Here is an 18,520-nt window from a genome sequence, read left to right as displayed (position 1 = left end):
AAAAGCAAAATAACTTTTTCCATTCACTTCTTTCTCAACAACAAAAAATTCCATCAAAAAATAAAATGGTCAACTGATAGCAACTCATTTTATAGTAGTAAAGTGGTAAATAATTCTCTTGAAAATATTCTGTTACCAAACTATAATGTTTCCCATATCCTGTTTTGAAATGCAGGTTCACAAGTCAGGTAGAAAGCACAGGGTTAACTGACTTTAAAACTGGAGCAACAATTTTCATTCTGTTAACAGTTGTTCCAATTTAAGAGTTCAATTAAAAAAAAAAGTTACCAGAACAATTAAAACAAAGTGGTTAATTGGCACAACTTTGATTTCCAGAGTCTGTTTTTCCTTAAGTGATGATCAAAACACTGGTTAGTTACCTTTGGTTTCTTTCTAAAATTATAATTGTATGTGTGTACAAAATGTGAGATCTGACAATATTAAATAAGAGTAAATCCATCTTTTTGCTTCTGATTTTAAAAAGTTCTAAATCTGGCAGAAGTCATAATAAACTATAAAGGTGAGAAGAAAGACAAGAGGTTCTTCAATAAACTCAATGAATGTAGGCAATCTTTCTGGTTAACAAGGTGACTTAAAAAAATGTGTTTACCACCTCTCCCCTCCAATGAACTTTAATAAATTTATGCAAATTGTTATTTATTCTTGCTTCTAAACTCTTGCCCTCCCAATGGAAATATATAATATGGCAGCCTGAAAGAAAAAGATACTCTAAAATTCTCATTTAACTATTACTTTCAACCATTTAGAAGACAAAATGTTTTAGAACTTTTAAAAAGTAACAAAAGGTACTGATTGTGTACTTCTACTCCATTTCTTTCCTCTTTCTCTCTTATCAAGAGAAGGCTTAATGAAAGTTAACATGCCCAAAGAGAAGCAGAAAAGGAGTGACACAGAGAGGGAATGAACCTAACAGGAATGGAACAGGTAGCCCCTAAAACCTTGAGTTTCCTGCCCCCTCAGTACAATAAATACATTGATTCCCTTTAAAAGACAAATGGGTGTAAAAGTTAACTTTTTTTCAGACCTTAAGCTTACCTGTTAAGGCACTTACTTAACCCTCCCCACCCCACCCATGGTTTTCATATAAAACCCACTACTTCATTTGAATGCATTTTGCTAGGCTACGATAATCTGCAAAACAAAACAAAAATAACGTTGACCATTTTTTTTATAAAACTGTTGCATCAAGAGAAAGGTTGTGTTTTATTTTCTGAAATGAGCACAAAGTACACCTTTCACAATAACACTGAAAGCAGGTGCAAAGACTGACAGTGACCTTTGACTAAAGGTAGCTTTGTAAAAAGAAAAATACCAAATAAATCAGTGCCCTTTCTGATTGTTGTAAAACTGGAAGGGGGGAGGAGTTGTTTGTTACATAAAAGTTGGTCCAAACTTACAAAAAAAGCACAAATGTGCATAGTTCAGAAGATCTGCAAGAGGGCCATAAAAAGCTTATGTCCCTAAGATTAGCATCCACTTAAAACTGCGAGAATACAAAATAAAATTGTTAACTAGAATTTGTGAAGATGTACAATCAATAGATCTAGTTATAAGAACAGCATGAATTTAAGCAAAGGCTTTTTTTGTATTTTTTAAACTATTGTATGCAAGACCCTTTTCCACATAAAAATAAAGCTGTTGTTGAATTAATATTATTCAAGTCTCTTGGATCACTGCCTTAAATTGCAGCTAGAAAAGTCTTTCCAGATAAAAATGATGTGCCTGAGGAAAAACAGATACTCAGTATGGTAACCCTCTGCCTCGACCTCTGCCAGCTGATGTGCTAATGTGTCCCCTGTATCCTTGTGAATATCCAGGTCCTTGGGCAGGAGAAGTCCAGGTCTGTCCATGCATGAGGCTGGGGCCACCTGGATTTTCCTGTAAATTACCACCATAGTTATAGTTGTGCATCTTTGCTGGCAAAGGATGAGTACTCTCTGGCCCTGTGGAAGGATCACTGCTGTTTGTCAGGACTGCAATAGGACCGTGGCTGTATTCAAATCTATGGTCCTTGTCTCCACTAAACAACATGGGGCCAGCATTGAGGTAAATGTCTCCATACCCAGCTACTGAACTGGGAAATGACTCAGGAAAGGCAGAAGGCTGAGGTGGACCACCAGAATGAGATGAAGCAGTACTGTAGTTATCTAGAGACTGAATATCTGAGTTTCCAATGAAGGTACGCCGTTCCAGCGGAGGAGCAGAACTGCTCCCTAGACCATCATTGCTAACAAAAGGAGCAGAAGAGAATGAAGAGGATCCAAAGCTGTCCTTGTAGTCTGAAGTGGGCACATAAGTGTCTCCTGCTGGATAGTCAATACCACTTTCTCTTTTGGGATCATCCTGGGGCTGATGTTGAGAGAGCAGTTGTAGCAAAGCTGCTTTCACTCCAGCATGAGGATCAGTTAATGCAGAACTAGTAGTGGGTACATGCTGGTTTTCTGTCCGATAATCCAGATCTTCCTCAGTAACTGGCGGTGGTTCAGGAGGTTCAGGAGGTCGCTGATCAGGAGGAAGAATCCGAGGCCGGTCTGGTTCTGGTGTGAGCTCCAACATCCTCCTATCCTGGTGCTGGATGAGGTCATCTTGCCCTAAGTGAAACAAAGCAAAAAGAGTTAAAGGCTATCACAGACAACTAAATATTCAAAATAGCTGATGGTTTCTATGGGTAGTCCTAAAGATAATTAGAAGTTTCATCTCTGGCAAAATAGTAAATGAAACAGAAAAAAGTTTATAAGGACTAATGCCTGCATTAGCATAAATGAAAAGTTTGACTCGGTTTGGCTTTTCAAAGATAATTTCCATATGCCTATCTATTGCTTAAGGAACAAAAGCTACTGTATGAAGTTTATGTGTTGGTCAAGCATCATTTTGCATTTGGAATAAAAGATTATTTTTTAACCACAGGTTTACCTTAGAAAAATCTACAGTATTCACACTGAATCATATCACACATGGATAATTTTTAAAAGAATCCCTTCCTGGGAGTAAACAGACTAGGAAACAAACCTATCAACAATGACATGAGAATTTTCACTGAATAATTTGCCTTTTAGACAATGAGCAACTGCAAGAAAACAGCATGAGTTCAGCTGTGTCTGGTGCCTGCACACTTACCTGATACTGGCGTGCTAGGTTCAGGAGGTGGCCTGAGTTGTAAGGATGCTTCGTGGCCTGATCCATTTTCCCTCTCTTCTAGTAGGACATCTTTCTGCTTTGACTGCTGAGCCTTTATTAACTGAGTCAACAGAACTGCAAATGCGCTCTGCACAGCCGCCTGGGCAGCATCAGTCTCCACTTTAGGCTGGACGGTCTGAGAAGGCTGAATTCCTCCCAATGGTTTCGAAGACTCCTGCTGTGGTGTTGATGGATCTGTCTGTTTTTCACCTGTTGCCAAAATTCCAGCAGGAAGGTTTATTTTATTTAGCTGCTGTTGAGTCTCAGAGTTTACCTTAATGTTCAACACTTGAACAAAATCAGTCATATTAACACTTGTTTTAGATTGTAGTAGATTTAGTAGAATTGCCAATTCACTGTGGTTTAATTGCTGTCCAGGGCCTGTTATTACTAAAGACAAAATTTGTATTAATTAGAACTGTCATAATTTACAACCCATCCCAACCTCCAAAATGGCTTTATGTTACCATATTAAAGTCTATTTTTGATGAAAAGTGTTTCAGAAACACTATGAAAAAAGCACCTTAGTCTAGTTCACTATCATGACATTTATAACAGAACTGAAACACACATGAAAAATAAAAAAATCAATTTTGAATAAGTAATTTTCAGGAGTAAATACTTCAAAAGGAAGATCGAGACTATCAGCAGGACCCCAAGCAGAAAACATCCATTACTTTGTGAATGGGAAATGAATAACGGTAACAGTGTGTCAGATACTTCCTAAACATTTGTTTCGAAGTATGTTATTTATTCTTTCCAACCACCTTGAAACACAGGATCTATTATTAGCCTCATTTTATTGAAGAAACTGACTTGAGTCTACTTGCCTTATGTCATAAATATTGTAAGTAATAGGAGTGAGATTGGAAATCTGATTTCAGAATTTGAATTCTTTACTAAACCTTCTCTAAAAATCAGAGCCTCATACTGTCTCTGAGGTGAATTGAAACTATAATTTTTATAGACTTTGATAAATGTCTGTTTTTATTCAAATTATTTTTAAGTCACTTGGGGTAAGTTAGAAATGCTTACATATATGCTTACAAACACGCTTAATATGTGCATATATGACAGAATAAATTCATCACCAGTACAGGTTCAGCAATGCTCTTTATATCTTTCAGTTAAGACTTGGGATCGTTAACACAGGTTCTTGTACAAGCTTATGTGAATCATATAATTTCACTCAGATGAAAGGCTAGTGATTAATGCTATTCATATTCATACTAATATCTTTTTATAATATACTTTTATACTTTTAAGTTAATTCAAAACAAACTTTTCAAGTTCTTCTTATGATCTGCAAGCATCCATGAGGAGCCATGTTTTGTTTGCATACTCCAAGAGCCATTTTTCCTCATTCTCCTTTTTATTTCTCTATTAGCAAACATAATCTCCATGTGAGTTCAGGGAAGTACCCTTTAACTGAAGTGTCTCTTCTGCAGAAGGGGTATTTTCTTATTTCAAGAAACTTGCTGATGATAGAAAAGGAAATGAAGCAAAGAGCATGCATTTTTATTTCGGAAACATAAAAAAGGACAGTAAAAAAAAGGGGGGGTCAGGAAAAAAAGGGTAAAACAAAACTACACAGGCTGTAAAATAAGTTAGAGCTAAGTAACAATAACAAAATGAGCTTCAAAGGAGTAGGTTATTTTTTATTCCAGCTGGAATAAAAAAAAACCACCCTGTAGTTTTGTTACTGTCATCTCAAATAATCTTTTAGCAGCAGTTATAGTACATAAAGCAAATTAACTAAATGTAATTAAGAGAACTTAGCTGGGCATAGTGATACATAACTAAAATCCCAGAACTTGGAAGTTGAGAAAGGAGGATCACAGATTTGAACCTTGACAATGTAGTGAGACTCTTGGAAACCTATGGAGACTCTGTTTCAAACTAAAAAATAAAACAGGGCTGGGGGTATGGCTCAGAGGTAGAACTGCCCTGTGTTCAACCCCAGTACCCCACACACACACACACACACACACACACACACACACACACACAAAACCATTGATTCCCTTTTGCCTTTCTCCATATTTTACAATAACTTGATATAAAGTATCATACTATCATATTTTATTCTGGGCACAAATATCAGTCTAATCTCTGAAATTCTGTGGTGTAAAAGGATAAATGTATATCATTACGAGTGATTCGAGTCAGTGGCATGAAAGTGTGTCCAAGATGATTTCTGGCTGTCTTTCCTATCTTCCTATTCCTTAAGCTTCCACAGTACTGAGCCTCCTGGAGAATAGGGTTAGAAAAAGATGTACTTTTTCACTAGGGAAAAAAGGAAAAAGAGAGTCTCACCAGTCACAGGTAATCTAATGCTTTTAGATAATATCTTAACCTTGATATTTCTTAAAATTGTTGTGCCAATAGCAACAAACTTCTGTACTGGCACAAATAATAGGGAAATACCAAGTTCAATGAATAACTCTTATTTTTCATGTTTTATCTACAGATGCTTTGAATGTAGAGCAATATAATCAATATTGGCCACAATACAATGTAAAAAAAAACAACCAATGGGAAATATTACTGACCAGGTGCTACATTTGAGTTGCCCTGAGATTTCAGTTGTGTAGATGGCAGCACACCTTGGGGTGTGTTGGTCCTGCTGTCATCCAAGCCGAGAGACAAATCCTTTCTGGGGGCTTTAATTGTGGAAACATCATCAGTCATGCCCATCTGCTTCTGTCTTCTTCGTTTTTTACTCCACAGTTCATGACAATCTTGCCATAATGGAAGGCTGAAAAAAATATAATTACTGAATTGTGAATGGTATTTCTTAATCAAAAAGTGCTAAAGTTACCATGTAGCACCCAAACTATCCCTTATGTAGTACCAAAGCCACTCCCCCCATGATTCTTAAAATCTTCACAACATAAACAGTAAAACTCCTCCAATAAAAATCAGCCTTAATGCCCAACCTCCTTCAGGGCTTTACCTTTAGAGAAGGACTATTTGTCTTCTAGATAATCAAGAAATAATCATTTATAAAAATTATGAGTGAAGACTACACAAAGATTCACAAAAGTAGGCTACCATTATCCTTGGTGCAACCGTTTATAGGCAAGTCTTATACATCTTACATTGAACAGGACATGAAGGAAAAGGCAGAAACATGCCATTTGCAAAAACTAGATACAGGACAAAAAAAGGAATAAAGGCTAGAAAATAACATTTCTTTTTAAGCTTTCCACTTTTTAATAACCTTTTTGCTTCTATAATCAAATTTCCTGGAATTAAACTGATGCTATAGATGAATTTTAAAAACAGGTAGTCCAGGCATACAGAGGGTCATTACTCATTAACAAAATTTTGAATAACTAGTAACTATTAAATTTACCCACAACTCTGAAACAATTTTAAATGTAATTTCATATAGCTGATACACTATAGAATAACTTTTGCTTAAAGACAAAAATACTTGAAATACTTAATTTATAAACATTTTACTCTTACCCTAATAAAATATCTTGTGGAGACATTACTATTATAACTGTTTTAAAGATAAAAAAAATGAGGCTTGGAAAGGTTAATAAACTTGCCCAGAATATCTACAAATTTCTTTAAGCAATTCCACCTGGTAACATATACCTGCTGTCCTCAACCTAGATGTTTACCTCAACGGGTATATGAAGACTTTCCAAGAGGGTATACCTAGAATTGTTTTAAAGCAATTTCCATACCCACATGTCCTCTTTTCTAAGACTGAGCTTTGAAAATGGACTGCACATTCTAGCAAGTTCTTCTTTAATATCTTTTTTTATAGTTTCTTTTAACTCATAAAATAAAGGCATATGCAACAGTATGGTTGGATCTCAGTAATAGAGTATTAGTAAAAAAAAAGGTTATTTCTGAAAGATTTCAAACAGTATGATACCTTTTTATAAAATTAAAAACAACTAAAATTTTAAAATGAAACTTTTTATGAATACGTACAGATGGCAACAAAAAGTATATACAAAAGGGGGGGGGTGATGGTTACCTCAGGTGGAGGAAGGCAAACAATTAGGTGGCAGGAGGGGTTATGATATGATTAAAATAGGTTGCTTTCAAGGCTCTAGCTTTGGTTTGAAAGGTTCATGGCTGCTTCTTAACATTATTTAAAATAACTAAAGTAACTGAAATAAATAAAAGAGAGCCATGCATGGACATGAGTGACACAGGATCATGATTAAACCAAGTCTATGCAGCTGAGGTCTGAAAACAAAACAAAGGCATACCTCTCAGCCATCTTACTATGGTGCATCGCCTCAGCGAGTAAAAACCTCCTGGAGCGACAAACAAAGGGACAGTTTGAAATATTGGTATTGGGAAGCTTTAATTCATCATAAACCCTCCAAAGACTTTCCTTTCCATGGACATGTGTGTGCTATATGTGGGCCTCAGCCTCTGTTGGGATACTCTGAATTCAGACAGACTTTTTCTATAGGTGGGGTAAATGAAGTAGTTTCACCTCTTACATCCGATGGTCAGGAAATGCAGTGCTCTTGTGAGAGAGCCTCCTGAGAGCAAAGAAATTCATAAATAGGACTTCTGTTCCCTCCCACAATTTATACATAAGAGATTATGGATGTTCTCAACACTCATCTCTAAGACAAACATTATCTTATAAATAGCTAACATAGTAAAGGTTAGTGAGGCTGATTCCTTTAGGTATACCAGGAATGTTTTCCAGATAATCAAACTTATTTGCTTCCTTAATGGTTCAAATACCAGCTCTGCCACTTATTTGCTGTGTCTTTTTGAGCAAGTAACTTGACCTCTGTGCCTCAGTTTCCTTATCTTTAAAAATGGGGTTAACAATACTACTAACTTCATGGGGGTGGAGGTAATATATATTAACACAGGTACCACTTGGACAGTGCCTCTCACATAGTAAGCACTGTGTTCGGGTATCATCATTTAATAAGGTGGTTTAAAACTATTTTCATCATATCATAAAAAATATTCATTCCAATGTCAGATGATACATTTCACCTATAAACTATTTAATGCATTTTATATTGCTTTGAATAAAAGTTATAGGCTAGGTGTCAATCTAATTCACCTTTAGGCTATTTACTTTAGTTTTTATTAAATACATCAGGAAAGTTTGACAGGAAAAACGGAGCTTTTTCTTACTTAATACTTCACTCTCATTTGATTATTACTAAAAAAACCAAGAGTTTGAAACATATATATTCAAACGAATAACATGCCCTTCTTCACAGTTATTACTTACCTCATAATTTATAGTTTTTGCTACTCTTACATATTACAAAATAATGAAATGTTATATGTAGTTTGGTTCATATATCTAAACAGGATGCATTCCATATCATATTACTAGTTTAGAGAATGTTCCTCATATATGCACTGACATATTTATACTTATTAGAAAAATAGTCAAAAGCCGGGCGTGTTGGCGCACGCTTGTAATCCCAGCATTCTGGAGGCTGAGACCAGAAGATCATGGTTCACAGACAGCATCAGCTACTTAGTGAGGCCCTCTGCAACTCAGTAAGACTCGGTTTCAAAATAAAGAATAAAAAATTGGGCAGGGGGTGTAGCTTGGAGGTTGAATGCCCCTGGTGTTCCATACCCATCCCCACCAAAAAAAAAAAAAAAAAGAAAAGAAAAGAAAAGAAAAATACATTCAAGTGTGCTCTGATAAAATTGTATCTCAGGTGATCTTTTTAACAAAAGAAAAAGTTGCAAGTATTAGAAGAAGTCATTTAGTAAATACTGAAAAAGCCAGTGAAAAACTGAACAATTAATGCCTGGGTAAGAAATCCTACTGCAGGTTACATGGTTTCCAATCCTTCATTGTCAAGAAAATTGGAGAATTTTAAGTTGACATTGGTCATGGTGGTACATGCCTATAATCCCAGTGTTTTGGACTTTGAAACAGGAGGATTGTAGGTTTCAAGGCCAGCTTCAATATTTTTGTAAGACCTTGAGCAACTTAGCAAGTCTCTGCTTCAAAACAAAAAAATAAAAAGGGCTAGGGGTGTAGAATGCTTGTGGGATCAATTCTCAGTACCAAAAACAAACATACATTAAAAAAAAAAAAAAGCCAGGCGTGGTGGTGCACACTTGTAATCCCAGCATTTGAAAGGCTGAGACCAGAGGATTGCGGTTCGCAGACAGCCTCAGCTACTTAGTGAGGACATCCGCAACTCAGTGAGACCCTGTATCAAAATAAAGAATAAAAAATTGGGCAGGGGGTGTAGCTCAGAGGTTGAATGCCCCTGGGTTCCATCCCCACACCAGCAAATAAATAAATAAAAATTGGGGGTGGCAGTAGTAGAGATTGAACCCAGGACATTCTACCTCTGAGCTATATCCCAGTCCTATTTTTATTTTGAAATAATGGTCTCAATAAGTTTCAGAGGACCAAAGTAGCTTGAGGCTGGCTGCAAACCTATGATCCTACATCTCAGCCTCGCAAGTACTGGGATTACAAGCATGTACCACTATGCCCAGCTAAAAAAGAAATTTTACCTTAACATCTGAAAGATAATTAAAATCACTTTTTAGCTGGGTGTGGTGGCACATGCTTGTTATTCCAGTACTTGAGAGGCAAAGACAAGAGGTTCGTGGTTCACGGACAGCCTCAACTACTTAGTGAGGCCTTCTGCAATTTAGTAAGAACTTGTTTCAAAATAAATAAAAAATAGGGCTAGGGGTATAGATCAGAGGTAGAATGCCCCTGGTGTTTTACTCCCAGTACCTCAAAAGAAAAAAAAAAAAGAAATCACTTTTTATGAAAGACTTCTGGTACATAATGTGGAAGAAGTTCAAAGACAGTGATATTGTATGTTACAACTACTTCTATTCTCAAATTATTTACAAGGGCATCCACAAAAAAAAAAAAAAAAAAAAAAAAAAAATTGGTCTGGGAAGACAGCTCAGAGGTTGAACACTTGCCTAAAATGCACAAGGCCTTGGATTTGGTCCCAGCACCACATAAAATAAGTAAACTAAAATAAAATTGCAATTAATGTATACCTATGCCTCATATGCATATACTTGTTTTAAGCTGTAATAAGGTAATTAATGTAATATATAATAAAAAAAAACCTGTAGAAGGAATGGAGTACACAATGAAAAAGGCACAATGTCTAACTGCTGGACATTTTCTTTTTTTTTTTTTTTTTTTTTTTTTTTTGGTGGTACTGGGGGTGGAACCCAGAGGCTTTCTACCTCTGGGCTATACTCCCAGACCTTTTTTTATATTTTATTTGGAAACAGGGTCTCACTAAGTTGCTGAGAGCCTCACTAAGTAGCTAAGGCTGGTTTTGAACCTGCGCGATCCTCCTGTCTCAGCCTCCCAAGCGCGGGGATTACAAGCGTGCGCCACCACGCCCAGCAGGACATTTTCTAAGACTGTTCGTAGACAATGAAATGCTATCATATTTAGATTCTACTGGATACATTTACAAGACTGATGCAACTGCTCTACTTTAAAATGTCAACTTTTAAAATTTAGTACTGGGGATTAAATCCAAAGACATTTTATCTCCAAGCTAAACCCTCAGCCCTTTTCATTTTTCAATTATAAAACAGTCTCACTAAATCATCGTGGCTGGCCTCAAACCTATGATCTTGTCTCAATTTCCCAAGTATTGGGACTACAGATGTGCACCATTAGGCCCAGCATAAAAGTAAAAATGTCAACATTAAAAATTCACTGGAAATGACATCTTTTCCAACTATTTAAACTCTTGGTTTAAAAAGTATAGAAACCAGTCGGGCGTGGTGGTGCATGCTTGTAATCCCCGTGCTTGGGAGGCGGAGACAGGAGAATTGTGCCATTTCGAAGCCAGCCTTGCTGGCTTAAGAGACCCTGTTTCCAAATTAAGTATATAAAAAATAGGTGTCTGGAAGTGTAGCCCCGAGGTAGAAGGGTTTCTAGGAGCCCCAGTGCCACCACCAAAAAAAAAAAAAGAAAAAAAAGATAGAAACCAACTGAAAATGTATTCAATAAAGTTTTACCAGGACCTACTGAGGACCTACTAAATTAAGTGATTAAAATTAGCACTATCAATAATGAGAAAAGCAGTATTATTGTTTATACATAAACAATATATTGTTATATAAGCACATCAGAGAATTGGAAATGAAGAACTTCTTTTGATTGCTACATCAGGAAGTACACATGATCATATAGACAGTATTGCCCTGGGGGGGGGGGGGGTGGAAACTAATCTAGGAATCAAATCCCAACTAAGGAATATTTTAACATACAGCTAGCTTGAACTCCTCAAAAAATGTCAATATCATAAAAGTACTACCCAACAACAATTAACTACTGAAGAGACTAAATATGATGTGTGAGCTCTGAATGAAATTTTATTTTTTTAACCTCTATAAAATATTATTTGGGAAACCTGAATATAGACTACTGGTTATTGCAGTGTGAACTGTTTCATGCTTTCTTTAAAATGGTACTCTAGGTATGTGGAATAAAGTCTCAGTAACATGATAAAATTCATGTTTCATAGAGATACATGATTAAATATAAAGTGTCATCTTATACAGTATTAAACTAGTTGAAGAAAAAAGTTTACATATAGTGACTTAAAAATATGTCCAATTAATTGTTCAATCTAGGTAAAAGATACACAAATCATTGTTAACTATTCTTCCTTTTTTTGCAGTACAGGGGATAGAACCCAGGGGCATTCTACCTCTGAGCTACAACCCAGCCCTATTATTTTTATTCTTTATCTTGAAACAGGGTCTGAGTGCAAAGGGCCTAAGTAGCTGAGGCTGTCTGCAAACCTGGATCCTCTTGTCTCAGCCTCCCAAATGCTATTACAAGGGTGCACCACCAACCCCGGCTTTTCTAGAAGTTCAAAAATATTAAAGCCACAATTTTTAAGACTACTGACACACACTGATAATCTCCCCACACAAAAAGTCAATTTAAATGATTCCGGTTCCTCAGCATGTCATATGATAGATCCTTTTTAGCCTTTAAAATCATCCCATAAAGGCATCCATGCACAATTCAATAAAATCTTAATTTACCTGATTGTAATAGCACCATGAAAATGTAGCAAGCCCAATCTGGTAAATGGAAGAGCCAGGATTTGAACCCCAAAGCCCATGTTTGTTCATATAAATTGTTAATTTTATTACAGATATATTTTATTATTAGAGATCAGCTTGCTTTTAATGATGCTCATTGTGTTAAAAATTACAGAAAATACATTAAAAATTTCTGGACCCTAACAAGAAAAACACAAATGGACCACTTTTCTTTTCTGCTCTCTCTCCAAATCAATCCTAGAGAACTTATAGGAATCACGAGATTACGGTAAAGGTTCAAGAATGCAACTATTCTGATTCTTAAACTATCCATTTCCCTCCCCCCATCAGACAGTAACTTATCCAATGCATGCTTCTGATAATAATATTTTAATCAATGGTAAAGATTTTCTATTGAGTATGCCATGGAATAATTCTCTTTAGTATTGAACTACCATGAGAGCCAGCTCCACCCTTTACTAGATTTGTATTCTTGGGCAAGTTTCTTAACCTCTTTGAGCCTGCTTCTTCTTCTGTAAAAAGGTTAATAATAAATAAGCATACCTACCTTAGAGGACTATAATGATAAATTTTATACATGAAAAAATAGTATAGCACTCCAAATTTTAACTATAGCAGGACCAATAGTAGTATAAGTACTGGTAGAAGTAGCAATATAAATCAAATTTTCTTAAGAGTTGAAATATATTATTAAATCTTTAAAATTAATCTTTAGATGGATTGACCCATCATTAGATAGAGAAAAACTGCTTTTGCTACTCCCATGGTTAATTCAACATCAAACAAGTTATATGTATTACAGACTTATAAACTACATAAATTACTTTTTCTTTTTTGGTGTGTGTGTGTGTGTGTGTGTGTGTGTGTGTGTGTGTGTGTCACTGGGGATTGAGTTCAGGGGCATTCTACCTCTGAGCTACACCCCCAAGACTGATTTTATTCCTTATTTGAAAAAAGGGTCTCACTACATTGTGAAGGGCCTAAGTTGTGGGGGACCTCGCTAAGTTGACAAGGCTGGCTTCGAACCTGCGATCCTCCTGTCTCAGCCTCCCGGGTACTGGGATTACAAGCATGCGCCACCACGTCCGTCCAGCTACTGCTGTTTTTCTTTTGACTTCTTTCAACTTAACTAGGCATGGAAAATCTTCTGATCATTACATATGTAGATATTATTTAAACTGTCCAAGCATTGCATATGTAGAATCTAATATAATACAAAGTCACTTACTCTGGTGGAGGCATTTTTGAGGGTTCCACATCGCGTAGGAACTCGCACTGAAGAGCCTGCTCAGCGGTGCAGCGCTTACTAGGATCCAAGGCGAGCATGTAATCAAATAAGTCTAGTGCAGCTGCAGGAATACTAACATGAGAGGATTATAAAAGTCATATATGTTCTGTAGACACAAGTTTAGTGTTTTTGAGGAGCTTAAAGTAAATTATTTTAATTTTTAAAAATTAATCTGATAATTCTTTTCAATACAAATGTTTTATGATACATTCACATTTTGCTACAATCTCAAAATTTCCTTTGAAAAAATATTTCATTATTTTCACACAATTTTGAAAATATTTGTCAAATAACAATGTATTTTATTATTCTATGGGCAATTTGCTGTTATAATTTAAAAACTGAGCAAAATAGTTTCCTAAAACGGGAAAACCTAAGCTCAAGTAAATTGAAAGCTCTATCTATATCTATCTATATTAATTAATTAATTTATTTTGTGGTGCCAGGGATTGAATCCAGGGGCATTCTACCTCCGAGCTACATCTCCAGCCCAATTTTTTTATTCTTTATTTTGAAACAGGGTCTCAGTAAGTTGTGGAGGGCCCAAGTAGCTGAGGTTGGCTGCTAACCCGGATCCTCTTATCTCAGCCTCCCGAGTACTGGGATTACAAGCATGCGCCACCATGCCCGGCACTGTATCAAAATTTATAACAATATTATCAAAGTTCCTTCGTGTGTACACCAAATCAACCATACAACCCACATCACTGATTACACAGTGAAAGTGAAAAGGTAATTTGCATGTAGCAAAGAGAAACTCAAAATTAAATCACCTAGAAGAATTGTGATATTTAAAAATGTTTATAAAACATTCAGTGAAGGACTGAAGATCTTAGTGGTTGAGCTCTTGCCTAGCATGTGCGAGGACCTGGGTTCAATCTCCAGTATTACAAAGAGTAAGAGAAATGCAATATGGATGATTATGCAGCCCCTTCTTACAAAACAAATTCTTCTCTTAACTTTCGACGGTATTGCTTCTTTGGTTTCATGGTGTTGAAATATGGTAGCTTGATTACATCAGGCCACACTGCAGGACATGGACTCCCACATATACGGCTAAACAATACACAAAAAGAAATACATCACAATAAGCTACACAGAAAATACATGCAATTGTTATGTAAAACCAACTAATTTTTAAATAGACAAAAGTTGAAGCATTTAAACAATGTATAAAAAATCTGAGTATTTTAGTGATCTCAACTATTCTTTTAAGAAATCAATTTATTCTCAGTGGATGTTTCTAACAGCTCAAACATTCCATTTTGTAAAGGATCTTCGTATTTGCAAAACAAAATACCAAAATACAGGTGAGATTCACAGTCCATGTCTTAAAAAATTTTATGCTAATAAATTAACAAAGTATGATTTGGCTTATGTTTCATTTTGGGGGTAACCTTGTGCTACCTTTTCCCATGAATATAAAATTATCTGCAGTAACAGCAGAAATAGATTTCCTATACCGCCTCAGGAAGATAAATGTGATAGGTAAGACTGCCATTGAATGCAAACTGGAGAACCATAAAGGTAATAATCTAAAATATTAAAGTTCTTCAGTTTAAGTAGTGCCACTAATCACAAAGTATTTAGAAACTTTACTCTGTTTACCTGTACCTTGGAAATCTTCATTAATTGGCATTAATCAGTAAACTTTTATGTGTGTGTCTGGTACTGGGAATTGAACCCAGGGGCATTCTACCTGTAAACTATACCCCAACCCTACTTTATTTCTTTTTCAGAAACAAAGTCTCACTAGGTTGCTGAGAACCTCACTAAGTTGCTGGGGCTGGCTCCCTACTTGCGATCATCCTGTCTCAGTCTCCCAAATACTGAAATTGTAAGTGTATGCCATCACGCCCAGTATTAATCTGTAAATTATGATAATTTATAGAAGAAATGCTACAAATAGGTAACTCCAGTTGGTGAACATTGAAAAGCTGATTTAGTATTATATAGATAAAATATTGGTTAAGCATATCAAATTTCAAAGACACTTTTATTGGCTATAAAACCATCAGCTGATCTTCACATGTAAAAAAAATGTTGAATCTTCTAGATAAAAGGATCATGTCATTCGAAATAAGGATAGTTTTAATTCCTCTCTTCCTTTTTTAATTCTTTTCATTTCCTTCTCTTATTGCTGTGGCATGACCCTTTATGTTGAAGATCCAAAGAACTCAACCAAAAGACTACTGGAGCTGAAAACCAATTCAGCAAAGCTGCAGGATATAAAATCAATCTAAAGAAATCAGTTGCTTTCCTATATGCCAACAATGAAAGAAATAAAACAATTCCATTTACTATACTCTCAAAACCAATAAAATACCTAAGAATAAGCCTAACCAAAGACATAAAAGACTTCTACAATAAAAACTATAAAACACTAAAGAAAGAAACTGAAGACCTTGGAAGATGGAAAGATCTCCCTTGCTCATGAGTAGGCAGAATAAATATCTTAAAAATGGCCATTTTGCCAAAAGTGATCTACAGATTCAATGCAATTCCTATCAAAATACCAATGACATTCTTTGTAGACCTAGAAAAATCAGTCATGAATTATATATGGAGAGAGAAAAGACCCAGAATAGACAAAGCAATCCTCAGCAATAAGACCATGCAGGAGGCATCACAAACCCTGACTTCAAATTGTACTATAGAGCAACAGTAATAAAAACAGCATGGTTTTGGCCAAACAACAGGGATACTGACTAGTGGAACAGAATTGAAGATACAGAAACAAACCCACACACTTATAGTCAATTGATTTTTGACAAAGGGGCCAAACTCATACGCTGGAGAAAAAGCAGCTTTTTCAACAAATGGTGCTGAGAGAACTGGCTATCCATTTGTAGAAAGATGGGAACTAAATCCTAACCTCTCACCGTGCATAGGAATCAACTTGAGATGAATCAAAGACTTAGAAATTAGACAAGAGACTGTGAAGTTATTAGGGAGGGCATAGGCTCAACACTACAACATATAGACAAAGGCAGTAACTTTCTCAACAAGACCTCCAAAATGCAGGGTATTAAAGCAAGAATTAACAAGTGGGATGACATCAAATTAAAAAGTTTCTGCTCATCAAAGGAAACCATCAAGAACCTAAAGAGAAAGCCTTCAGAATGGGAGAGCTAATATCCAGAATATACAAAAAGCACAAAAGACTCCACACTAGCAAAACAACCCAATCAAGAAATGGGCAACATAAGTGAAAAGACACTTCACCAAAAAAGCAAAAAACTCAAAAAAAAAAAAAAAGAGAGAGAGAGAGATACAAATGGCCAATACATGAAAAGATGTTGAACATCATTAGCCATTAGGGAGATGCAAATTAAAACTACGCTGAGATTCCATCTAACCCAAATCAGAGTGGCAAGCATAAAGATGTCAAATAACAACAAATGCTGGTAAGGATATGAGGAAAGAAAAACTCTTTTACACTGTTGGTGGGAGTGCAAACTAGTTCAGCTGCTATGGAGATCAGTGTGGAGATTCCTTAGAAAACTGGGAATGGATCCACCATGTGATTCGGCTATACTACTCCTGGGTATCTTTCCAAAGGGGTTGAAATCAGAGAACTACAGTAGCATATGCATAACCATGTTCATCGCAACACAATTCATAATAGCCAAAATATGCAACCAACCTAGGTCTCCATTAAAAGATGGATTGCAAAATTATGGAAAATACACACAATGGAATTTTTACCCAGCTATAAAGAATAAAATCATGTCCTTCGCAAGAAGATGGAAAGACCTGGAGAACATTATGTTATGTGAGATCAGCTAGGCACAGAAAGAGAAGGGACATATGTTTTCTCCAATACGCCCAAACTAGGAACTATTAAAAATACCAGAGGATTCCAGATAATGGAGGGGAAACCTCAGCAAAGCTAGAATGGAAGGCTAGGAGAGGAAGAAAGCTTAAGTAGATTAATGGAGGAGCTACCTTCGAATATGTGTAGAAGTATGAATGCAGCAATGGTTAACCTGGACACTCATTGTTGGGAGAAGGGAAGGAAAAAGGGGGAAAGAGGGCAGCAAACACAGTCTGAATATATGCCATTTTCAATATGATCCACATAAAAATTTTAAAAAATCTCATTCTGGGTCAGGAAAAAAATGTTGAGGTAGATGCAATGGTACACACCTATAATCCCAATAATTGAGAGGCTGAGACACAAGGACTGTAAGTTCAGGGCCAGCTTTGGTAACTTGGTGATACCCTGTTTTAAAATAAAATATAAAATAAAGCTAGGGGTATAAGTCAGAGGTAGAATGCCCCTGGGTTCAATTCTTAGTAAAACACACAAATCAAAAAGAGAGAGAGAGAGAGAGAGAGAGAGAGAGAGAGAGAGAGAGAGAGAGAGAGAGAGAAATGCTGACCCACTGCTGGCTGACAGAAACAAAAAGTATTCTACCCATAAACATAGGTACAAATATATATAAGCAAGTGATGGCCAAAGTTGCCAGACATTCTTTGAATGTATATTTAGAATGCCACCTAAGACCCAGGCATGGTGGTGCATGCTTGTAATCCCAGTATTTGGGAGGCTGAGACATGTGGATCATAGGTTCACTGCCAGCCTCAGCTACTTAGTGAGGCAGTCCATATCTTAGTGAGACTATTTCAAAATAAAGAATTTTTTTAACAATTTATTGAACATCAATAGTATACATTTAAACTATATTTGGTGCCCTCTCCCCCCCACCCCCATTTCCCCTTTCCCCCTCCCACCAATAGTTGTCTAGGTTAACCATGTCATATTCATAATTTTACACATGTTCAGATGTAGACCCTCATTAATCAAGATCAGCCTTCCTCCTCTCCTATCTTACCATTCAAACTTTGCTGGTATTTCCCCTCCATTATCTGGAGTCCCACTGGTATCCTCTGTGTTTCCTAGTTTGGGCATATTAGAGGAAACATATGTGCCTTCTTCTGTGCTTGGCTGATCTCACTTAACATAGTGTTCTTCAG

General features: G+C 36.2%; 1 protein-coding gene across 2 annotated transcripts in view; it reads right to left on the bottom strand.

The window, feature by feature from the left end:
• Nucleotides 1-1,761: 1,761 nt before the first annotated feature.
• The window catches only part of CDK13 (cyclin dependent kinase 13), a gene marked incomplete at both ends in the record, with an annotated part of 135,790 nt that continues 119,031 nt past the window's right edge, over nt 1,762-18,520 (bottom strand). The window contains 5 exons of one of the 2 annotated variants that reach the window (XM_080702003.1): nt 1,762-2,612; nt 3,139-3,588; nt 5,751-5,956; nt 13,481-13,612; nt 14,480-14,596. In XM_080702003.1, coding sequence (XP_080558129.1) covers nt 1,762-2,612; nt 3,139-3,588; nt 5,751-5,956; nt 13,481-13,612; nt 14,480-14,596 — 1,756 coding nt within the window. The remainder of the gene's footprint in view (nt 2,613-3,138; nt 3,589-5,750; nt 5,957-13,480; nt 13,613-14,479; nt 14,597-18,520) is intronic. The other variant, XM_080702004.1, reaches the window with a different exon arrangement.

Source organism: Muscardinus avellanarius (assembly GCF_963383645.1).
Source record: "Muscardinus avellanarius genome assembly, chromosome: 9".
NCBI lineage: Eukaryota > Metazoa > Chordata > Mammalia > Rodentia > Gliridae > Muscardinus > Muscardinus avellanarius.
The sequence above is the reverse complement of the archived record's forward strand: the minus strand, read 5'-3'. Positions and strand labels throughout refer to the sequence as shown.